Source organism: Podospora pseudocomata, chromosome 5 (assembly GCF_035222375.1).
Source record: "Podospora pseudocomata strain CBS 415.72m chromosome 5, whole genome shotgun sequence".
Lineage (NCBI taxonomy): Eukaryota > Fungi > Ascomycota > Sordariomycetes > Sordariales > Podosporaceae > Podospora > Podospora pseudocomata.
In genome coordinates, this window is record NC_085889.1 from 4,539,187 (window position 1) to 4,562,725 (window position 23,539).

Genomic DNA, 23,539 nt, shown 5'->3' on the forward strand with positions numbered 1-23,539 from the left:
TCTATGGCATCTACGACGGTAGACGCAGTAGCAGATCGTCTCATCCGCTGCTTGATCCGACACCATGGCCCGCCGAGGGCCATTGTCTCAGACAGAGGACCCCAGTTCGTAAGCCATATGTGGGCTAGGATATGCAACCTGCTTCGAATCACACGACGACTATCGACAGCAAATCATCCGGAGACGGACGGAGCCACTGAGCGGATGAACCAAGTCCTTGAAGAATACTTACGCTCCTACACAACTTATTGGCAAGACGACTGGGTTGCACTTCTCCCGATGGCTATGCTAGCGATCAATAACCGCGATGCGACCTCGACCGGTATCAGCCCCTTTTTTATGACCCATGGCTACAACGTTGACCTTCTGGATCTGATCGATGCAAAAGAGCCCCTAAGGACTACAGAGAAGTCGCCAATCGCTCGGGGAGAAGCTCTTGTAGCCCGGCTACGGGAAGCAACAGAAGTAGCCCAAGCAGCAATAGCCTCAGCCCAAGAACGTCAAGAAGAGTACGCCAATAGAGCTCGTCACACAGCTGAACAATTCGGTATTGGGGATAAGGTATGGCTACGATTAAAGCATATCAAGACAGATAGACCCTCGGCGAAACTCGATTGTGTGACGAACCCCTGTACAGAACCTCTGAAAGGGATACGGGTTGAAGGTAACTTCTGACAATTGGTTCGGTGCAGCTAAACAGTGCACAACAAGATGTCTCAATGTAAACACAAGATACCGTGAATACAATCTGAATTGCATACTGCGGAACTATCTACGAGCTATCTAGTTCCTCCGTATATATAGACCTTAGACCCCTAAGTACCTCCGTACCTGGATTACTCCCGCTCACCAGCGGTCGGTGGTGATCCTCTGGCGCTCACCACGCTCACCAGGTAATCGTGGCGATCCGGCTCACCATTGCCAAGCAGTGATCCGGCTCACCTTTGCCAAGCAGTGAGCCCCCTCTGACCCTGCAACCTTGCCGTCGTGTCTCCTTCCTCCGATTGATAGACCCAGTTAGCTGGCCTTGCTATATGGTTGGTCTGTGACACCCACGGCTCGCTTGTACCCACGACTCGCTTATAATGTACGTTGTAAGTATTTTCTTAAGTTTCCCGTATCACTTTATAATTAAAAAAGTCGCAAGAATATTTATTAATAATGGGAGAGGGGTTTTATTTCGGACGAAAGAGGTATATACCGATTAAAACGGTAACGGCCGTTTAGATAAATAGTTAGGCCGATATTTAGTTCCTTCATACGGCTTTACAGTGTTGGTTACATCAAAAGGTGAACATCATCATTCTCATTATCACCACTTTTATATCTTATTGGAGGATCCGTCCAATTACTCCACTAATAAACTTTAATATCAATGCGAATTGACTTTGATTGGTTGGACAAGAAGATAGCCAAGCATGATTCATTATGATTCATTATTTGAAAGGATAGTGGACCTTTGCTAGCAGCTACACAGCCTCATGCTCTTTCAGCCAGCAGTCTCTCCACGACACTCATCCCCAGACTCTCAATCGACGGCGCCCCCATAATCTCCAGAACCGTCACCTCAGTTCCCAGCCGCTGCCGACACCAGTTGCGCAACTCGATAGCCATCAGAGAATCGATGCCCAACGATACCGGGCTTGCCGTGACATCCAGGCTCTCGACCGGCTTCATCATGAAGGTCAGAAGCGTTGTGCCAATGTGCCGCGAAATGATGGCGCTGGCAGACGGCTCAGCAAATATCTGAGCATTGTCGCTCGCAGCAGCAAATAATTCGTCGAGATCAGTGCAGCCATCCTGCTTCTCCAGCATTGCGCTTGGCATACTGCCCGCTGTGCCGGCCTTTTGCTTCTCATGGCTTCGCAACACACCGAATCTAGGGTCTCGACCCCACAGCGAGACGGCACGATTCTGGGCCGAAGCTCGCGACTCATCGACCCTCAGCCCAATAGCCAGCTGACTCTGGTTGACAAAGGATTCAGCGGTTGCGGACCTCTTCGGAGCAGGGGGGGCTGATGTCTTGATTGCAAGCTCTAGAGCATCAAGAACCTTTTGCTCGCTCAGGATATGCGCACCCTTGGACTGGAATAGCTCTTTGACGGCCTTGTTCTGGCTCACGTAGCCGACATCGCCCACAATGCCAACATCCATGACCGACGCGCAGAGACCGAGATGATGGCGATACTGAACAAACGAATCTAGGAACGTGTTGGCAGCAGCGTAGTTGGCCTGCCCCCGGTTGCCCCAGACACCAGAGGAAGACCCAAAGAGAACGAAAAAATCGAGGCTTTCGTCCGAAAAGGCCTTGTGCAGGTTCCATGTCCCTTCAACCTTGGGGCCCATGACTGCCTCCCAGTCGCTGTGTGTCATTTGGGGGAATGCGGCATCCCTCAGAACCATGGCCAGCTGAACCACACCAGCAACAGGGGGCCGTGCCTCGGATGCGACCCGGCGGACATCTTGCAAGCTTGTTACACTACCCTTGATGACCTTGACGGCGCAGCCCATGGCGGCAAGCTCCTCGGTAAGTTGGGAAGCTTCTGGAGCATCTTGGCCGCTTCGAGACAAGAAAACCAGATGCCTTGCGCCGCTCTCTGCCATCCAGATGGCTACCTGTCGACCCAGGCCACCCAGCCCACCGACAAGAAGATACGATGCATCTGCACGAAGGGAAAACCCGCTCCGAACAGTGGCTGTAGCCGGGAGAAGTAAAGGGTCCCCAGGCATACGCAGCACCAGCTTGCCGGTATGCTGTCCTGTCTGCATGAACCGCAACCCGTCTTCCAGCTTGGACCAATCGTAGCAAGTCATCGGGAGGATAGGATGAATCTTTCCTGCTTTGTAAAACGCCATGGCCCGTTCCAGCAAGCTGTGATGAATGTCAGCGGGCTTGCAATACGAGCTTCAAGCCGGGAACGAGATGTATTGTACCTTTTGGCCATTTCTGGTCTCTTGACGTACATGGGCGCAAGGTCCACGCCGAAGAAGGAGCGGTTCTCCTGAAACATGTCCATGGCCAACTTACCGTGGCCGATGAAATCTCTCTTGCCAATCTCGACCATGCTGCCAAACTCGGCAACGCATTTCCACTGGTGCTTTGTTAGCCTTGGAGCCGGACGTATGTGCACCGGTACTGACCGAAGCATGGAGGAGATCCCCCGACAGAGAGTTGAGAACAACATCAACGCCCTGCCCCTTTGTTTCACGATAGACGCCATCCACAAAACTAGAGTCTCGAGAGTGGAAAATGCGCTGTCTCGGGACGTCAAAGGTATCAACAAGGTACTGGACCTTATCTTCGCTACCGACTGTTGCATAAATCTCCGCTCCTACCATGCGAGCAACATGGATCGCTGCGATACCAATCCCGCCACAGGCGGAGTGGATGAGAACGGACTGTTGAAGGACTTAGCACCTTTGAGCGATCAAACAGAGCTTGGACCGCCTTACCTGACCGGCTTTCAGCCTTGCCAGATCCAACAAGCCATGGATAACCGTGCAGTACACGCTCGGAATTGTCGCTGCTTCTTCGAATGAGACCTCGTCTGGTATCTTGGCCACAATTCTCGCCTTTACCCTGGTGGCATAGCTGTTGAACGCGCCCACAGCCACCCTGTCTCCCACTTTGAGGCCATTGGAAGCAGCACCGGGTCCGACAGCGCTGACGACACCGGCGCACTCCAACCCCAGCCCTGTCCCCTCGACCTTTTGTCCGTCAATCACCCCCATAGCGGTAAGGATGTCCTTGAAGTTCATCCCTGCCGCTCTTGTGTCGACAATAACCTCATCACCAACCAGCGTGGATGCGCCGAGCTCTGAGTTGGGGACATTTACCCATTCGAGGCCTTTCAGCGAGCCCCGTTTCGTTACTTTGAGCTTCTTAGCCGCTCCGGCGGATGCCGAGTCAGCTTCGAGAGCTAAGCTGTCCTCCACAGAAAAGCGATGGAAACGAGGGACATAAACGGTGTTTTTGATCAGAGCATACTCGTAGTCGGGCCCGGAATCGTCGTCGCCTTGGTCTCCACCAGAGGCGATTTGCTGTTGAAACTGGCAGAGAACTTGGCAGATTGTATTCATCTGTTCGTCAGAAGCCAAAAAGTCCAGGTTTTCGAGCTCAAGGGTGGCAAAGTCGACGAGAAGCTCATTGCGAATAGTGCGAGCGAGACCAAGAATACGTGAGTACTGGGGCTCTGTGCAGTTGACTTGGGACGATTTAGTCAACCAGAGCATTCCAAAGCCGCTTGAGCTGCCGAGGTTCGTGGTAAATGCCTGGAGCTGGGAGAAGGTGGTTGGAGATAAACCATCGAGGAAGGGGTTGTTTGTCTCGAGATCGAGAATGGAGATTATGTCGCTCTTTGGAGTGTCATGGAGCCCAATGATTTCCACTTCAAAATTGCGGTTCTGGAGGGCCTTGACCACGGCGTTGGCAACGGGGCTTTCTGGCTGCGCTGACAGGACGGAGATGCCTCGGCGGTCCACGGGAGCAGGAGGAGCACACGATGCGACCCAGGTAATGTTGAGCTCGTAGAACGCGTCCTCTTCATTGAGCATAACCGGGTGAGCATGCTCAAACCCAGCTTTGGACATTTCATCAATCCATCTTTGATGGCCAACGTATGGTTCGTCGGGACGACCATCTGCCTCTCCCAGCCACCAACCCGAAAGCGGGCCCATGGTGTAGTTGAACCACTTTGTCGTTGGGGAAAGCTCTTGCAAAAGCATCTGCCCATCAGGCTTCAGTAGCTTCCTCACGTTGACAAGCGTCTCGTGCAGGCTGGGCGTGGCGTGCAAGACGTTGGTGGCAATGACGAGATCATATGAGCCAAGTTTAAATCCCTGACTTGCTGGGTCAATACTGATATCAAGGGGCATAAACTCCATGGCTTTGACTTTGTCGAATCTTTCCTTGGCCGCAGGGAAAAAGCCAGCAGAGATGTCGGTGAAGGTGTAGGACGAGAAGGAATCCAGCGAACCCAAGACTACCTCGGTCGTTGCTCCAGTGCCGGCCCCGACTTCGAGAATCTTTAGGTTCGGCTTGCTGTGGCTCAGCAGTCTTAAGAATTGGCTGTAATTCTTGTTGTCAATGAAGTTGTACAAGTCGGTCAACACATCTCCCTCTCGAAGAACCTCGAGCGCTTCAATGTCGCCGCGGAAAATCTCCTCGATTGCATCAAAGATCCTGTGAACAGCCGTGCCAATGATGGATGCCTCTGTGCTCTCAATCTCCCTGGCTGTTTGGGAAATAAGAGTCACTCGCTCCGTCGAGGATAGCTGGAGGAGTTCGTCAACATTATCGACGAGGGCATATCCCCGAGTCTTGGCCTGTTCCACTTGGGCGTGCAACCAAGCATGAAATTTCCTGAGATGCTCATGGGTGATTGTATGGATGAAGCCCTCCAGGCGCTTACAAGCCTCGATGGAGCAGCATAGCGTCAACTTTTGCAACAAGGGAAATGTTTCTCGCTCCACTAGGGTCCGGACGTCGACCAAGTCTCTCAGGTCTTGAAAGGCCACATGGGGCTTCCATACGAGGTGCGCGCCAGCATGAGGATCAACTTCAGAAGCAGGCTCTTCTTCCCCCACAGGGGAGAGTTTGATGTCTCTGATGACCAGCACAATATCCTCATTGTTTCGACCAACGCCCATGCATGTGCCATCGACGCCTCCTCTGACTGTGTAGTCAGCCCCAGCCTCCACAGTCATCTCATTATTGGCACCCAAAGTCCCGATGTAGACATCACCAAGGGACGTGGGGAGGATCGACCGCTTGTGCATGGCTCGTGTCTGTCCACGGCAAGCCGCTGCCATGAACAACTGGAGACAGCAGTCAATGGTCGTCGGGTGAAGCTGATAGACAGAGTCGTTCTCATCGATTCGGTTGACGATGTGAGCCACAGCCTTGTTCTCAGCAGGATGAGCAGAAAGCCTCTCGATGCCCTGAAACCGAGGACCGTAGTTGAGCCCGACATTGCGCCACGTCTGGTACCACGGTCCTGCCGCAATCTTTCTCGGCAGGTCGCTGATTGCGGGCACCTCGACGCCGTCAAGGTGACGTCCACCTCTGACCTGACCAGAGCAGTGCTTGGTCCACGCCCCTCCGTTGCACGACGAGATTGTAAACTCGTACCACGCCGAGTTCAGGCTCGTTGTCAAACGGTGGGGACGCAGCGTTAAAACGGTCTCGTTGTGCCCCGAGTCTCGGCATATCATGGCGTGGCCGATGGATACCTCTCGGAGAGTGTAATCAGTGCAGCCCGTGACCTGTCGAACGGCTTCACCTGCCATGGCAATGTAGCCTGCCGCAGGAAAAACGATATCGGGCCCGACCATGTGATCTCTGATCCAGGGGACATCAGCGAGGCGCAAAATGTTTCGCCATGCAGGCTCAGCATCACCGCACTCGGCAATGTGAGACCCCAAGAGGTCGTGACGGGGAAACTTGGGAAATCTCTTCATGTGGGACAGGCGGCTTTCGTACCAGTATTGACCCTCATAATGCCAGGGATGGTTGGGGAGGTTGGTCAAGACTTTGCCACGGGGGTTGATGTCTTGAAATGCAAGCTTGAAGCCTCTTGTGAATAGCTCGCCGGCAAACGTTAGCATGTTGATAGTCCCATCTTGGCCTCTGACCAAAGTAGGGAGGTATTCGACCTTGTTTGGCTGAAAGGTCTGCATGATCTGTCTGAGAGGACCAGCAAGCGCCGAATGAGGTCCAATTTCGGCAATAATGCTCTCGGGAAAACGAGCAAGGACAGTTTGAACAGCCGTGTTGAAGAGCACTGGTGATTCCAGATTGCTTCTCCAGTACGAAGCATCCAGAGATCCTCCCTGGTCAAGGATTTTGTTGGTGACGGTTGAGAAGAACGGCACCGAGGGCGACTTGCTTGAAACAAAAGGACGAAGCATTGTTTCGTATACCTCGCCAACGCTCTTCATGTGATCTAGAGTTCTGTCAGCTTATTTTCTTTGATGGAATCACATGGACAAGCTTACGGGAGTGGTACGCCATCTCCACCACCAGCTTTCTTACAAACACATCAGGGGCTTCCTCTTTGATCTCGGCAATGACTTGGTCGATCTTGTCCGCGTCGCCGGACAATGTCACGCTGGTTGGACTATTTTCGCAGGCAACCACCACGCCAGGGACGAGAAACAGGTCCACCCCGTCTTTGCCCAATCCAACAGCGGCCATGGCTCCTTTTTGGCCGGTCTGCTGTCCCATGACAAAACCTCGCAGATACGCAGCAACGATGGCCTCTTGCATGTCTAAGGCGGAGGCAGCATATGCCGCAGCAATCTCTCCGCTCGAATGACCGACGACACCTGCCGGGACGACTCCAAACTTTCTCAGCAGGTTAACAATGATGATCTGAACGGCTGTGCAGAGAGGCTGCGAGAACTCTGCCTTGTTGACATTGCTTGTCTCTTTGGGGCGTAAAAGTTCGTCTCTCAGAGTCCATGCCGGCGGACATGGCAAGCCTGACAACACCTTGTCCATGATATCGAGGTCGTCCGAGGCAGAGGGAAAACTGGAAATCAATGTTGATCCCATATTGGCCCACTGGCTGCCTTGGCCATTGAATGCGAAAACGACACCCGAAGGGGTACTGGCCGCCTTTTGGGGCGCGGCAAACACAGTGGGTGCGCTTTCAACTGCCACCGCGTATGAACGGAAATCGAGATGTTCCCGCCGCTCTCCAAGGGTATAAGCCAAGTCTCTCACAGAGTCAGCATGTTTGTCAAGATAGTCGACAATGTCTCGGGCTCCCTTGAGTACGGAGTCACGAAGGCTACCCGTGACAACCAGGAGTCTGGGCGCCGACTTGGGACTGGTCAAAACCATGGGAACCGAAAAGGAGTCTGCCGAGTCCAGGATGATATCTTGCGGATAAAGTTAGCTGTCTGTCGCGGCCACCAAATGAGCACACACTTACGGGCATTAGCGCCGCCTATTCCAAAGCTGCTGACGCTGATACGCTCGTGGCGGTCTCGGGGCCAAGGGGTCGGTTCCACCGGCACTCGGAGGCCCTTTTGGAACGGAACTGCAACAATTCCGGTTAGATAAATGTCGGAAAACTGCATGGCATAGGTCTTACTCTTTGGGTTCGGCTTGTCAAACTTGATGTTGGGAGGAATGACTTTGTGCTCAAGCGCCAGAACACTCTTGATGACGCCAGTTAGGCCAGAAGCACCCTCGGCGTGGCCCAGGTTCGGCTTGACAGAGCCGATGTATACACCCTTTTCGTAAAAGACATTGGCAATGGCGGTTGTCTCGATGGGGTCTCCAGTCTTTGTGCCTGTGCCATGTGCCTCAACCATGGCCGTCCGGGTGAAGTCGCTGATACCCGCTTTGTTGTAACAGTCTCGTATCAATGCCTCGTGGCTTTTGGAACTGGGCTGCGCAATGCCTTGCGTCTTGCCGTCGAAGTTGGTTGCTGTTCCCCTGATGATGGCACGGATGGGGTTGCCATCCCTGATGGCCTCGTCGAGGCGCTTGAGGTAGATCATGTTGACAGCCTCGCCTCGGGCATAGCCGTCAGCGTCAGCGTCAAAGGTCCGACATGAGCCATTTGGGCTGAGAACTCCCTGTTCAGCAAGAGCCTGAGTCACTATGAACTGTTAGCTTCTGTTCTTCTTGAGTAGGTGTTGAGGAACTTACTGTTCATGTTCATGATCAAGTTGGAACCTCCGACAATGGCACTGGAGATGTCCTCGTTCTGTATTGCCTTGGTGGCCAGATCAAGGCAAATCAGCGAGCTTGAGCAAGCAGTCTTGACGATGAAGCTTGGCCCCTTGAAGTCGTACTCATACGAGATTCTGTTGGCCAACAAGAAGTCTTCTGTTCCAGTGATCCGGTAGGGTCCGGCCTCCTGGGTATCTCTGGATTGCATCTCAAACCAATCTTGTCCAAAGGTTCCCACATAGCAACCAATCCGTTTGCCTCTCCAGTCCGCTTCGCCTGCATTCTCAAGGCATTCCCTGGTGATTTCCAGGAGCAACAGCTGTTGAGGATCCAGCTTTTCGACTTCGTTCCTCGTCATGGACAACAACGAAGCGTCAAACTGGGTAAGGTCGCGGTCCAGAAAGTAACCATGAGTTGTGTTGACCGTTCCACTCTTGCCGGTGGAAGAGAGGAAACTATCCACATCGTAGCGTGAGGTTGGAATGCGACTACGAGCGTCACGCTTGTTAACCAGCAGATCCCAGAACTGCTCGGAGGATGTGATACCTCCAGGCAGGCGCATAGCCATGCCGCAGATTGCCACTGGAACTGAGGGATTGTTGCTTGCACGCTTGGAGTCTGATATGGCAGCAGCAAGAGCATCCGCCGTCATGATTGAAGTAGGGATATCATCATAGGCTGTTGTGACCGAGCCTGCATCCGAGCCGGAGCCGGGTGTCTTGCTGATGATCTCCTTGACGCCAATTTCAGCGGAGAGAAGATGCTTGGGGCCGGTCAGAGCCGGAGGTGCTTGGTTGAGATGCATGATGGCGTTGAGATAGCAGAGAGGCACGATGACTACCTAGGCAGACCTAGGGCTTTGAGTCTACGACGAAGCTAGAGCGGTCTCTATATAGTGCTGCGAAGACATTTCCTCACATGCTGTGCCTGAAAATGAGATACTTCGACCCTACAAGACTCTTTGAAGCCGGTGTGTAAGGTACCTAGTTCGGGCACCTGCCCTGGAGAACGAACAGCAATCTGTGAGCCTGTAGGAACCGGACTTGCAGCTCAAAACAGGCAGCTTCTCCGCATACCGAGCTGTCTCGACTGCCGGAAGGTGAGGAGGAACCGTGATCCACCGCCAGGTTCCTATTCCCACTCGCACTCGGGAAGGAACAGGCGCAGCAAAGCGAGCCATTCCGGAGATGTGTCAACCTTGCCGTAGGATAACGGCGGGTATACTTCCTAGATACTACCCGAACTGCCAGTCCACGAACAGTGATTCCATGATACTATGAACTTGAATGGACACTAGAAAAGTCTTGGTAGGGCTCAGCAATCGTCGGGTAGAGAAGGCTGATATCTACGCCTCTCTTCACACGACTGATGCATCCGGTGGTGCGTGAAGGGCGGGTCGTTGGCCTCTCGATATTGATTTTGCCAGGGTTCTGCTTCTACCGGAATTAGTAACCCATTGCTTTGGTAATCGGGGCGCGTAGGGCTGATAACCAATCATGATAGTCATCACCAAATGAAGGGACCTCGATATGAGGTTTACTTGGCGGACCGAGTCACCGAAACTATTTGACAGTCGGATGAAGAATCCTCCCGCCCTGTGGCACAGCAGGGATACTCGTGAAATGTGCCACCATGCACTCCCGGCCGGTATGCTGGCCAGTGGCGTAGTCAGTCAAGATGCCTACGCTTGATTGGCAAACGGAGTTCGAATGGTTGGCAAATTTGATGTTCTATTCGACATGCTGGCAGCCTAGGCGCTCACATCCCCCTTTGCGGAATGCCTGCCCTGCAGTTTATGTTCGGAATCCAACTTCCTATCTAGGGTGTGGTGTTTCATGAAGAAGCTTGCCAATAAGCACGACGCTGAGAGACCTACCAACAGGCCGAATACACCATGAAACCCTTTCACATAAGACTCGAGTATCGCATCCTTTGTGGGGCCGCTTTGCATGGCGTGGAGTCTCGCCACAAATGATTCTGCATCAACTGCAATGACGAGAGCATCAGCGACTTTCCTTTCTTCAAGTGCTCTCAGCAGCACATTTTGGAATGTTGTGCCGCCCAAGGCAACTCCCAAACACATGCCGAGTGTCCGCATAAACATGAACATGGTGACTGCATACGCGACATCAACTGTCTTGGCCATGGTCTGCGTAGCCACGTTGAGCGCGCTGAGCAAAAGTCCCTGGCCGATGCTGGAAACAAGCAAGATGAAGACAGTTGCTGCCACTGAACGGTCTCGGTCCAAGAGGAATAACAGACCATTCCCCAATGTTGTCACTGCCAGCCCACCCCAAACAGCCCATAAAAATGACCCGAACCGTGTAATCATCAGGCCTGTGACGATGCTGGCGGGGAAAAGAACCAGGTTTACCGCCACCATAATGACAGCCACTATTGTCGGGTTTATGGCCTTGATGGACTGGTAATAGAACATGATGTAAAACAGGTGCGAGAAGAGCTTTGACGTTATTAGTGTGGGGCCCTCAAATAGGGGTTCAGGGGTGGGTGACGCACCAGAAATCCATGAACTGTGGTGCAGATGTAAACAAGCACCGCAGACAGGCTGTTAAAGACTGAGACCCTCAAGAATGGGAAAGCAGGGACGCGTTTCTCATAAACCACCGTTAGCAACAGGCCAACCGCACCCACGATGATTGGCACAAGTGTTTGATAGGAGTTCCACGGAAATTGGATTCCTGCCCAAGTGAGCCCGACCAAGAAGCTTGAGATGCTGGCGATGAATAAAACACCACCAGCCCAGTCAACAGCGGCAAGGTTCTCCGCAAAAGTTCTCTTCTTCTCTGGCCTGAGATTGACTGTGAGAGGAACAATCAAGAGCCCAAGACAGCAGATGGGAAAGTTGATGTAAAAGAGCCACTGGTTTTGTTGTCAGCATTGCTGCCTCGTGAAAATGATCGATGAAAACATACCCTCCATGTTGTGTGCTCAGTAATCACACCGCCAAGGACGGGACCACAGATGGCGCCTAAGCCCCAGGCCAACAAGGTGAAGTTGCCGTATTTTGGTCTCTGCCTGAGAGGCACAATATCCGACACGATGATGTAGGACATTGTCTGGATGCCACCGGCCCCAACACCTTGCAAGGTTCGGCCGGCCAGCAGCTGGGTCATGGTGTGGGATGTGCAACATACCACTGTCCCCACGGTAAAGAAAAGAAGCGACACCATGAGCAGCTCACGGCGACCAAAGATGTCAGACACGGCGCCAATGCAGGGAACAAGTGCTGCGTTGGCCAGCAGAAAAGATGTGCCTGTCCAAAAGGTTGCTGCAGACGTTCCGCCGAGTTCATGGGCGAGTGTCTGGGCTGCCGTGTCAGTGCCACTGCCATTTTTTGGTCAGGAGAGAGAACAAACAGGCAGTGCTGGAATCAGAATCATGACATCAACCTGACGGACAGTCAGCAAATGCGCAGGGAGATGGCTGCTATGTGCTCACAGCAATGATGAAAGAGATAATGGACAGTGTCAACAGAATCATCCACTCCTGTCTCCCGGCCTTCCATGCGTTTAACTCTCCCCCCACCTGTTCGCTGCGTTCGACGCTAATCTGTTGGTCCGTTACGAGATGAGCTGGAGGTTGGCTGGCATCGTGGGGTGATTGCTGTGCCATTTTCGTTGCGATCGCTTAGAAACAAAAATCAGCATCGAATCAGACAAGAGGCAGAAGGACACCCACCATCGCCAGCAAAAGGGTGGTTGTCCTTGGCCTTGAAGTTATGTAGGATTGGGGCTGCTTTCTTGCTCGAAGATGCCTCGGCTTGGGTAAAGCTGCCATGATGACCAACAGTTTACAGTTTACTGCGTCTGCCAGATAAGGAAGGTTAACTCGGCAAAATAAATGAAAACACGGCGCAAGATATCTGTTGGCGAGTTTTGCCCCATCAGAGCATGCGTGGAACTCCCTACCTCCATTCGGTGTCTCTGGAACACACGCGCGTGCAATGCAACTCGTGTGTGACGGTCCCGGAGAAGGCGCAAGGCGGTGGCTAGGAACCCATTGTGTTCGTTATCGGCCTGCGAAAGAGGTGATGTGGTGTGCCTGCTCGAGTATGGGTGGGCAAATAATCTATTACGCCACGCTAAGCCGTGCTTGCTAATGGACCATGAGACACTGGGATGCGGCACAGAATACCTGACACAGTGCCGCATTTACTGTACTGAATGTCTCTCCCGCCGTCCTCGCCCGCCCGGGTTGCCAAGCAACCCCTCAGCCGACCCGACGAGAACCACGGCTGGAGTTGAAGAGATTGGAACACCGGACATATTGGCCCAGAGGCAAACCAGTACAGACGCCAGATCGCTCGACAAGCTGCTTTTATCTTGAGCGCTCAATAGTCAACCCTTTGGCGACGAGACATCGACATGGCCACGCACAATGTTGCTGTCGCCTTTGACAAACGGGAGTCTATCCCTGGTCCGTCACCGCTCCCACTGTTGGGGAATATTCGAGACATCGATGTCAAAAACACTGTTAGAAGTCTTAATGAGCTCGCTGACTCTTATGGTACGCCGAACTGCTTTTACAATAATGTTTCCCACTGTAGCTGAACCAAACACAGGACCGATCTACCGCTTGAAACTCGGGGTCGCCAATGTCATAATCATTTCCAGCTATGGACTCATCAATGAAGTCTTGTCCCGGAAGGAGTTCATCAAGTATCCCGTTGGGACCGTGATGCGCATGAGAGACGTGATTCATGACAGCCTCATCACTGCCTTCCACCATGAGGAAAACTGGGCGATTGCACATCGCACCTTGGTTCCTGCTTTTGGACCCTTGGCCATCAAACAAATGTTTGGCGGTAAGTTCGGCCGCTGGTTCTCCAGGCTCTGCGTGCCATGACTAAAACAATTGTGGCAGAGATGCATGATATTGGCTCTCAGCTCGTGCAGAAGTGGATTCATTCGGGGCCCATCACTGCTATCGACGTCGCGGCAGATTTGCAAAGTCTTGCGTTGGACACACTTGCGCTGTAGGTCTCTTCTCAGGTCTATTACCCAGGGCTGTTTGCGTGCTAAAAAACTGGGTCGAGATGTGCGATGGACACACGATTCAACTCCTTGTCTCGAGATGCGGATGAGCCGCACAAGCTCGTCAATGCCTTGAACGGCATATTTTCCGAAGTCACAGTGCGGGCTGCCAGACCAGCGTGGTTTACCAAGCTGCAGTGGTCTGCGAATCGCAAGTTCGACGAGAATAACGCTTTTCTCCGCAAACTCGCCCACGAGGTGATCAGTCACCGCAGAGCAAACCCATCCCAGAAGAAGGATTTGTTGAATGCCCTGGTGAACGGCAAAGACCCGGCCACAGGTAATTCCTTGACAGATGATTGCATCATAAACAACATGATGGCGTTTCTGATTGCTGGTATGTTTTGTTCCCGTCACTTATGTGTTTTCAGCTTTTATTGATGCTCTCGTGTTGTAGGATCAGAGACAACTGGCAATTTGCTTGCGTTTCTGCTTTACTACCTCCTGGCAAACCCAAAGGCATACGCAACGCTACGAGAGGAGATCGATAGGGTGGTGGGGAGTGACCCTTTGGCCCCCGAGCATCTGAACAAGTTGCCGTACACCAAGGCTTGCCTGAGAGAAGCACTTCGGCTGCAACCTACGGTTCCCGTTCTAGCTGTCAAGCCAGTGGATGTAGATGGCCCGATCGTACTGGGACACAAGTGGGAGCTCGACGGACCGCAGACCATTCTTATTTTGCTTCACCATCTTCATCGAGATCCTTCTGTTTGGGGTGAGAATGCCAAAGACTTTAACCCTGAAAGAATGTTGGACAAGAACTTTGCGAAATTACCGCCCAACGCATGGAAGGTTTGTCTACCCCTGACGCTCTTGCTCTTCAGTATTATCTAACATCGCCGATTTGCTTAGCCATTCGGAAATGGGCAACGATCCTGTATTGGGAATGAATTCGCCTTCCAAGAAGCCACTATTGCCGTTGCACTTCTCTTTCAGAAATTCGACTTCTCATTCGCGGACCCGGATTACAAACTCACCATCAAACAAGCGGCAAGTATCAAGCCAGCAAACCTCTTTGTACACGCCAAACTAAGACCTGGAGTCGATGCATTGTCGACTAACCAGGGCGTTGTGCACGAGGACACCATCGGGAAACCCGCTCCAGCCACAGAGAACGTATTTTCAGGCGTCAATGACCTAAAACCGATCATTGTCTACTACGGTTCCAACATGGGAACATCAATGGAGCTTGCCAATAACCTGGCAAAGTCAGCTATTCAGCGAGGTTTCCAGTGCACAGCAGCGGCTCTTGATGAAGCCACCGGGAGTCTCAGGCCGGGAGTTTTGTCTGTATTCATCAGTTCGTCTTATGACGGACAGCCCACAAACAACGGGGCCAAGTTCATTGACTGGATCTCAGCATTGAGTCCAAACTCCCTGACGGGGGTTGAATTTGTGGTTTTTGGGTGTGGCAACCGTAGGTTTTTCGTTTTACTGTTTTCCATCATACGGGCTAACCTAGAGGGAACAGGGGAATGGAGGGACACCTTTCAGCGTATCCCAAATCTTATCTTTGCTCTCTTGGAGAAACACGGTGCGATATCCATCGCGGCAAAGGGAAGTGCAGATGCTGCCGAGGGCGATGTGCTCGCCCAGTTTGTGACGTGGCAGGCCAGTGACTTTTGGCCGTGTGTTGCGAGCCTTCACGGCGTCGCTCCTGGAACCACAGATGAAGCATTGCGTGTTGCGGTTGTGCATCGCAAACCTACTTTTCAGTCTATTCAGACGGGTGTTAGCGCCATTGTGAAGAAGGTCTATCGGCTTACTGATGATCGAGTTCGACCGAAATACCATCTTGAACTTGAGCTTCCGGAGGGGCACAACTACGAGGTCGGCGGCTATCTCGAGATACTGCCGTGCAACCCCCTGGAGCTTGTCAAACGAGCGCTCAGAGCCTTGGGGCTCAAAGAGGACGATGTACTTGAATTACACAGCTCGGCTTCAACCCCGCTACCTACTGGTGTGCCACTCCTGGCAAAAGACCTCCTTTCTCACCATTTGGATCTGAACCAGCCAGCTACTGTCAAGGTATGTTTTGGTTCATGACATCGGCAGCTTGCTTGCTAACGAAAATAGCAACTGGAGCTTCTCAGGGATCACTGCGAAGTGGCAGAGGACAAGCAGGCCCTGAACTCGATCCTCGAAGAAGGCAACAGAACCAATGTCTTGACTCGTCGTCCGTCTGTCCTTCAGATTCTAGAGGCTGTCAAGATTGGCAACCTTCCCATGTCCGCCCTAATAGGCCTCCTCCCACCACTCAAACCCAGACCTTACTCTATTTCATCCTCGCCATTATCATCACCGTCAAGATGTACTTTGACTTGGTCCGTCTTGCAGCACCCAGGTCTATCCCATCCTCGGTTTAATCAAATCACCACTTACGGCCTCGCTTCCAACTTCCTGTCTGCGCTCAAAGACGGAGATGCGTTGTCTGTTACAGTGAAACCCAGTCATGCCGCATTTCGGCCCGTTTTTTATGGACCTGGAGCGACACCCGTGATCATGGTTTGTGCTGGTGCGGGCCTTGCTCCTTTCAGGGGATTCTTGCAACACAGATTTGAGCTGTTGAGGCAAGGTTCAGTGCTTGAGACCAAAATGCCACCTGCCATGCTCTTTGTTGGCTGTCGGTCCCCTGCTGACAAAATCTACGCGGATACCTTGAGAGAGTGGGCTTTGGCTGCGAGAGTCGACATTTTCTACGCTTTCTCCCAAGACACAGAGAATACAGAGAGTGCAGGGTGCAAGTATGCTCAGGATAGACTTTGGCTGGAGCGAGTTCGGGTGATGGACCTGTGGGAACAGGGAGCAAGAATGTATGTTTGTGGCAGCAGGCTTGTGAACGAGGGTGTGAAGGACGTACTCAAAAGGATGTATGTTGAGGGTGTGCAGAAGCAAAACGGCCAAGATCTTACGGAGGCGCAGGTTGAAGAGTGGTGGGCGAGTACAAGAAGGGACAGGTACGCGGTTGATGTATTCTAGGCTGGGTGTGAACATAGAATCTTTGTGCTTATATTCACCCAAGTAGCAGAGTAAGGCACGCGTCAAGCGAGATTCGCCAGGTAGAGTTACACAATATTGCTTAATAGGTAACGTTAGGTATTATTTAGTGCTCTTTGGGGAGACTTTTGCCATGGCTTTCAGTCACTTCCAACTGGATATCCTCCGCTGTCATACCTTGTGTACTTGCGTTGATAGCCCAAGCCTGTCCCGGACAACATCAAAGGACAATAGAAGTTTGAGCTGGGTCAAAGTCCTGGAGTCCACAAGTCAGCTGAGACTGTCATATTCTCCTTCAATCATGTTACCATGGAGTTTCATCAATCGATAGCTAGGTAGTTCAGTTTTGCCCCTTTGAGCCGCTCTTAGATCACGAATCAATTCAAGGTACCTCACACAGTGCGCCTGTTCCGCTCAATTTGGTGTGGGTTGTAATGGCGTCTGATAAGTGCCTAGGTTGGGTGCCACTGAATAATCACCCACAAGCAACGCACAAGGTAGATCGTACCACGCGTTCCGCCTATAAAGATGCCAAGGGGGGCACAGAGAACAGATTCCGAGGTTGTAGGCCCCAATTACCTAGCCCTGTGTGCCCTCTTGGCGCACGGATCACGTCGGTTGGCGAATCATAGACATTTGTGATAACGTTATTACCTGGAACGAACGCTGTTCGCATATAATAAATTTATGCTGTGCCACAGTGCGACCCGAGAAGGATTCTCAGAGTACGGCACCAGCAAGTCCTGCTCAGGTTGGGCCATGTTACGCGATTGGTCGGGCATGTAGTCATCATCAGTTTTCCGAAAACATTCCTCTCGTTCATGTTGTGACACCCTCAACTGCAACGAACTTCTGTTGTTTAACCGCCCCCTGTGCCGCAAAATGCCGCCACCAATGCGACAGTAAATGGGGCCTGTCGAAGGACCCTCCTTGTGCCGCTGGAAGCTGGATGAGATGGGACGTGGCAGTGTGTTTTTTTACGCTTCGAGAAGGCACAGCTGGATTTTCTTGTTTATTTGCGGCATCGAAGAAGAAGCAGAGACTTGGCAGGAGCAGAGTGCAGACTGACTTGAGAGTGTGTCTCTTGCCGGCTTTTTTACATATGGAAGGTAAAGAAACGGTTGATATCAGTAGTGCGTGAGGCCCAGGTTGGGATTACTCTTCTGCCCACTTTGAAGCAGTCACCAGCAATCGTGATGGAATCTCCGAACGGAGGGCAATCCTCTTTGGCAGCGGCTATTGCTGCTCTGCCATCTTGTGCTGTAGGCAGAAGCCCTTCCCTTCTTCCTTTGAGCCAATCGTCAAGACACTGACTTGCAGCTAGTTGGCCTGCATCCAAGCAGCCATGGCGAACTCGACATGTTCACCGCTCGATAATGCCTGCCGGTGTACCAATGCAGCTTACAACGCTCAAGTTAGCCAATGTGTGCTTGGAAGCTGCACAATCAGGGAAGGGCTCAGTGAGACTTTTGTGCGCACAGTTTGTCATGACATGAGATTCTGACAATAGAACAGCAACCCGAAATATTACGGCCGGTATCTGCGGCGTTGAGCCCTATGTCGACCATTCCGCCAAAGGAATCTTCATCGCCTTCACTGCCTTGACCACAGTCTTTGTCGGCCTTCGGTTTCTTGCGCGACAGGCGAGAAATGTTCACGTCTGGTGGGATGACGTTATGAGCTTCGTGGGAGTCGTAAGTGTTGGGTTAATAATGTGCGGAAGTATGCGCTGACATGTAGCAAACAGGCTTCCGTGATTGCTCTTCTCGGAATCATGATGAACTGTGAGTCTGGATTTCTCACCTCAATTCATTGTATTTTACTGACTCTTTCTCACGAAAAGTATATGAAATCGGCATGGGGTCCGATATGTGGTCCATTAAACATGAAAACATCACACGAATCTTCTTGTTGATGTGGGTGGCCATGTTTCTCTATGGTGTGGCCAGGACAGTTTCCAGAGTGTCCATTATGCTGTTTTATTTTCGCATCTTTGAGAACACCCCTGGCCGCCGTCTCAGGATTGCAGTTCTGGTTCTGGATGTTCTCAGCTGCTCTGCTCTGATCCTGCTGGTCCTCTTTCCGTGCCGCCCCATCAGTCACTTTTGGGACCGTTGGGATGGCGAGCACGAAGGGACCTGTCTTGACTTTTACGGCGAGGCAGTTGGCATCGGTATCAAGGACATCATAGTCGATGTCATCATCATTACACTTCCTCTGCCTTGGATTTCCAAGTTGAACTTGAATCGCAAGAAGAAGATCATGAGTAGCATCTTGTTTTCTGTAGGACTTTGGTAAGCCAGCTTATGTCAAGTCTCGTACGAGTCTATGCTAATTATTCCCAGTGTTATTATTGTCAGTGCCGGCCGAATTGCTGTCGTGGACAAATTTGTTCACTCAACGAATCCCACTGGTAAGTCGCTGCATGATGACCCCTGAAATTGTTTGCAATCTAACATGTCATTCCAAAGTTGATATGATGGATCTTGCAATCCTCTCTGTTGTTGAACTCTCACTCGGTATCATCTGTGCTTGTCTCCCGAGTGTAAAGCCACTGCTCAACTATCAAAACGTTCCGTTCCTAAAGTCCACCAGGGCTACCAAGGACTCCGCAACGCCAAAATATTACCCGGACTTCAGGAGTGGAAATTCAGGGCAATCTGGTGGCACTATCCAAAAGAAGATACGCGTCACGTACTCAACGGCTGCGACTGATAACAACAGCGCAGATAGAGACGAGAGTCCCTTGGTGATGCATCCGCATGGTCCGTATGTCCAACTTGAGAATATGGAATCCAGAGTGGGAACACCAAGGACAATGAATGATGGGAGACACCATCAAGACCCGGGCGTGATGCCGCCGAGGGGAGCTTATATGGCGTGATCGGTGTGAGGGTTAAGGCTGTATTACTAGCTTCTTTTTGTATTACAGAGCTATCGTGAAATAGTGAATATGGTCATTTTGTCTCTTGTATGTCTGACCATCACGTGGACTGAGTACCTACCTTACTCTTCAGGACCGTGTTCGAATGCAAGAATGCCACATGTCTGTTGTCAGATAAGTACGAAACCTCGGGCACTCTCACCCGGTGCCTGCTCGGTACGCAATTCAGCGCTGCGCAGCTGCTGCGCCGCTTCTGAGTGTATAAGAGAGCCCGTTCCCAGCTCCTAAATATCTGCAACCCTCAACCCCCATGCTCCTCACTCCATATCATGTTGTCGCAACCAAACCCCAAGGTGTTCAAGATCCTTTGTCTTCATGGCATTGGAACTAACTGTGAGGTATGCTTTTTTATATCGTCATTGTGTTGTTGATGCCATGTCGCCCAAGACTAACAACCTGGAATCGTTCAGATATTGAAGCTCCAGACAGGTAATTGAGGCCCCATGTTTCTGCAACACCCGCGCTGACTGATTCATGGCATAGCTTCCCTCCGCACACATTTACCGTCAGGATGCACATATGACTGGTATCCAGGACTCCATCCTAGCCCGCCTGCGCCTGGTATCAGAGAGGCGTTCGGAACCAGTCATCAGTGTTTCTCCTACTTTGATGGCTCAGCAAAAGGGGGTATGGAGGCAGTGGATAAACTGGTTGATCATCTCCTCACCCATGGCCCCTATGATGCCATTCTTGCTTTCTCGATGGGTGGTGCGTTGGCCGCAACCCTCTTGCTCCGACCAGACCAGCAAGACACTCAAGTCCGAGAAGCTAAGAGCAAGATCAAGAGTGTCGTTTTTCTTTCCAGTATCATGCCATCGGGCTGGGATGAATTGGAAAGCGGGAGAGTTACCTTTTTGAAGGCGAACAGGGTATCCGAGGAAAACAAGATTGCAATCCCTACTGTCCACGCTTGGAGCAACAAGGACGTGCATTACCCTGGGATGGCGAAGCAGGTTATGAATATGTGTAAACAGGAGACCAGGGTGGAGGTGAAACATGGTGCTGGTCACGGAATTCCCAGTGTCCAGGGGGAAGCGTCCGAGCTAGCAAGGGTCATAACGCACATGCTAGAGAGACTTTGAGAGGGTGTAGAAACAATTACTGGGAACAGCATAGCATACCAATATGAAGGCGTGGGGCTGAGGTTGAGAGACGTTGTGGATCATCAAACATCGAGTTCACAAGTTGCCAAGAAGACCACCCGAAACTAAGTACAGGAAAGGCGAAACGAGAGTGCGGGTGAGCATAAGCTCCTGTATATAAAATGAGCCGGAACCAAAGGTTGGTGGTCATGGGCCCAAACGCTCTGCCAACACACTTAGGTAGCTGGCATGTGACTCAGGGATTCAGGGGCTTCGAGATGTCGAGGCGATGAGCCTTTTGTGTCTTAATTATGATGTTTAGCTACCGGCTTCCTATTATTTTTCCTGTTATATCCGTGTTATTTCATCGAACTATCTTTTTATCTTTTACCCCTCACGAGAGGCGGCCTTATACGGTGCCAGTGCCACTATTGTATGCAAGCTTCAACCAATGAGCGGGTAAGCAGTCTGTGATACCTGCGCTCTTGGTCTGCTGGGTCGCAACATAGTCGGCCTCCAGCTTTAGCTTTATACAAACATCACCTGCATTTTAAAAGGTGCGACTCAAAGTGGGCCAAGGCTTAAAAGCATTTCACGATAAACACGGCCAAAATAGGGCTTAGAAAGCTGTTTCGGTTTGGGCAAAAGAAGAATGGCGCCTATAATCCTTTAGGAAATGTTAGCGAATCGTAGGATACGACCGCTCCGTTTCTTCCTCCGATTTACGGGGGCCCTAAGGATATAATTAGGATACTATACCCCTAGGAACTAAGCCTACCAGTAGATATATTTGGTTAGATACAAAGTTCGATAACGTTATCGATGATTGGAATCATGCGCCCCGGACTCCAGTGTAAGATTCCCCACCATTGTTGGATCCAGCAAATCGTAGGATGCGTACCGAAAGTTAGGTGGGGGATGGTGCCGTCTGCCATAACTGCGATCGGGGTTAGCCAGGCATATTCATCTTGAGTAAATGTTGGCTTAGAGCCTTTTGCTTTCCTTTGCAGGTCTTGCAGGCCTTTTGCAGCCTTTTCCTTTTATCCTTTTCACGGCTTTATTCGCCTTTCTTCACCGCCCTGGTTATGACAGCCACATGTATTTCTAGCGGTTCAGTCACTCAGTTCGGTAGATTTAATCCATCACCTTCACTTTCCCACAATAAATGCGCTTGCCCTGCACCCAGTCTAAGGGTTTGTCTCACCACTCTTCACACCCGCACATCGCCAAATTGCGTCCAATATCATTGACGTTGCAGATTTCCGGTGCTTCCTCTTCGAACTCGTAGTAGTAGGCTGCAGAATCGACGTAAACTCGACCGCTGAGCTGATAGTTGCAGTCAGATACGTGTCAGAAGGCCATACTCCCGGGTACATGAGTGAAGCCAAAATACCATCAATGGTGCTTTGGAGGAGATGGACATACCGAACCCGCTTTCCTGGCTTCGCGTATATTGGGCTTGTGACTAGCAGCATCTTCAAAGTCCATACTTTCCTCACTTGCGTTCCTCCTAACAACGTGTCTGTTTTGGAGAACAAGTGCCGCCCGGTCAGACGGGTCGCATTGATAGAAGGCCGGTTGACCACGTAAGAGTTTGAGCCATTGCATTCCCTGTGCTTCCAATCTCGCTTTGGTCTCGCCACCGTCTTTCTTGTCGAAAAGTTCCGTTGGGAAAACCTTCAGTGATGTGATTTCACGTTCTCCCTCGAATGGTGGCACAACAACTGACGTCGTGCTCCTTCCGACAAATCTGCCATCAAACCTTAACAACCACAATAGGATCTGATGCGGCCCAAAGTCTCGACGGTTGTCTGAAAGAATGGCGGTGTCATTAACCATGGCATGGACCACATGGGCAGCGAGTTTACCTCCAGATTCCACGTATACTGTCGTGCCCGGCCTGAAGAGAAGCCGTAGCATCTGGAAAGTACACATATTCCTCCGATGCAGCTCCTGTTCGGTCTCGATCCTTCCTTTGTATACCTTTGTCTTCAGATAGTTCAGAAGCAGTTCCAGATGGTCGGCAGTTGTTTCAACCAAGGGGTCATCCGGGTTGGCGTTCTCGTCCGGTTTGACTTCACCCTTCTGGTGACTGGTTTTGCATCGTTCATGGAGTGCTTCAAGCTCGCTCATGTGGTGACCCAGGATAGTGTAAGGTTTGTTTAGTGACAAGACTTTATGGTCAAGATCAACGAAAGGGTTGTATGAGACTACCGAGCGTAGAGCGCTGAGGAGGGCTTTTGACTCGATAATGATTCTCATGGTATGCACGTGTACAGCGATGTTTTCGTCGGTGAGTATTCCGGCTACTTTTTCGGCTCGGGTATCATCGCTGAGAAATCGGAAATTCTCTGGTGCGTGTGATGTCTGGAGAACAGTGACAACACTAAAAACAGAAGCTTGATGCTTTGAGACATCCTCACGGGCCGCCGAGAGATCAAATGGTGTTGCATATCGCTGTTTGCCAATGTACTGACCCTTTGTGTCGAGGTATTCCACGGAGTAGGATAGTTTTGGCTGCTCGGTATCTTCGTCTTCGCCTGACTCTTATTCTGTTCTCGGAAGAGGAATATGGGGTGTTTCTCCGCGCGTTCGAATATTGAGGCAATCGATGCAATGGCATCGTGGGTTGAATTTGCGCTTGGCTTCGTTGTCACGCTCCTTCCCACCCTTCGCAACCTCCTGTTTTCCTGGGGCTTGATACGTCGGGTTGTCCCACATATACACCCCACACCGTGGACAACGAGGAAGCCCAGAATCTTGAAGATGTCCGTTA

General features: G+C 51.5%; 6 protein-coding genes across 6 annotated transcripts; 3 read left to right on the plus strand and 3 right to left on the minus strand.

Annotated features, from left to right (window-relative positions):
• Positions 1-1,418: 1,418 nt before the first annotated feature.
• QC762_500380 (Type I Iterative PKS) lies at positions 1,419-9,598 on the minus strand. The gene is made up of 8 exons (XM_062890469.1): positions 8,663-9,598; positions 8,100-8,612; positions 7,938-8,045; positions 6,997-7,884; positions 3,454-6,944; positions 3,142-3,399; positions 2,935-3,092; positions 1,419-2,872 (listed from the first exon to the last, which is right to left on the minus strand). Exons 1-8 carry the CDS (start codon positions 9,489-9,491, stop codon positions 1,480-1,482), a joined length of 7,638 nt encoding a protein of 2,545 aa, XP_062742903.1. The 5' UTR covers positions 9,492-9,598; the 3' UTR covers positions 1,419-1,479.
• Positions 9,599-10,336: 738 nt separating this feature from the next.
• Positions 10,337-12,719, minus strand: QC762_500370 (uncharacterized protein). Its single transcript, XM_062890468.1, has 5 exons — positions 12,146-12,719; positions 12,064-12,096; positions 11,620-12,009; positions 11,204-11,566; positions 10,337-11,147 (listed from the first exon to the last, which is right to left on the minus strand). The coding sequence occupies exons 1-5, from the start codon at positions 12,317-12,319 to the stop codon at positions 10,437-10,439; spliced, it is 1,671 nt and encodes a 556-aa protein (XP_062742904.1). The 5' UTR covers positions 12,320-12,719; the 3' UTR covers positions 10,337-10,436.
• A 54-nt stretch (positions 12,720-12,773) lies between these two features.
• On the plus strand, positions 12,774-13,686 carry QC762_0088660 (uncharacterized protein; the record flags this gene model as incomplete). Its single annotated transcript, XM_062884034.1, is given in 4 exon segments — positions 12,774-12,792; positions 12,806-13,213; positions 13,269-13,511; positions 13,571-13,686. The coding sequence occupies 3 exon segments, from the start codon at positions 13,072-13,074 to the stop codon at positions 13,684-13,686; spliced, it is 501 nt and encodes a 166-aa protein (XP_062742905.1). The 5' UTR covers positions 12,774-12,792; positions 12,806-13,071.
• Positions 13,687-13,749: 63 nt separating this feature from the next.
• Positions 13,750-16,719, plus strand: QC762_0088670 (uncharacterized protein; the record flags this gene model as incomplete). Its single annotated transcript, XM_062884035.1, has 6 exons — positions 13,750-14,077; positions 14,138-14,532; positions 14,593-15,157; positions 15,212-15,768; positions 15,817-16,209; positions 16,408-16,719. 6 exons carry the CDS (start codon positions 13,750-13,752, stop codon positions 16,717-16,719), a joined length of 2,550 nt encoding a protein of 849 aa, XP_062742906.1.
• Positions 16,720-17,532: 813 nt separating this feature from the next.
• Positions 17,533-20,899, plus strand: QC762_0088680 (uncharacterized protein). Its single transcript, XM_062884036.1, has 8 exons — positions 17,533-17,999; positions 18,062-18,197; positions 18,253-18,431; positions 18,485-18,521; positions 18,581-19,031; positions 19,083-19,150; positions 19,209-19,502; positions 20,165-20,899. The coding sequence occupies exons 1-8, from the start codon at positions 17,934-17,936 to the stop codon at positions 20,761-20,763; spliced, it is 1,830 nt and encodes a 609-aa protein (XP_062742907.1). The 5' UTR covers positions 17,533-17,933; the 3' UTR covers positions 20,764-20,899.
• Positions 20,900-21,963: 1,064 nt separating this feature from the next.
• On the minus strand, positions 21,964-23,025 carry QC762_510590 (uncharacterized protein; the record flags this gene model as incomplete). The annotated part of the gene is made up of 2 exons (XM_062891464.1): positions 21,964-22,089; positions 22,189-23,025. The coding sequence occupies 2 exons, from the start codon at positions 23,023-23,025 to the stop codon at positions 21,964-21,966; spliced, it is 963 nt and encodes a 320-aa protein (XP_062742908.1).
• Positions 23,026-23,539: the final 514 nt, after the last annotated feature.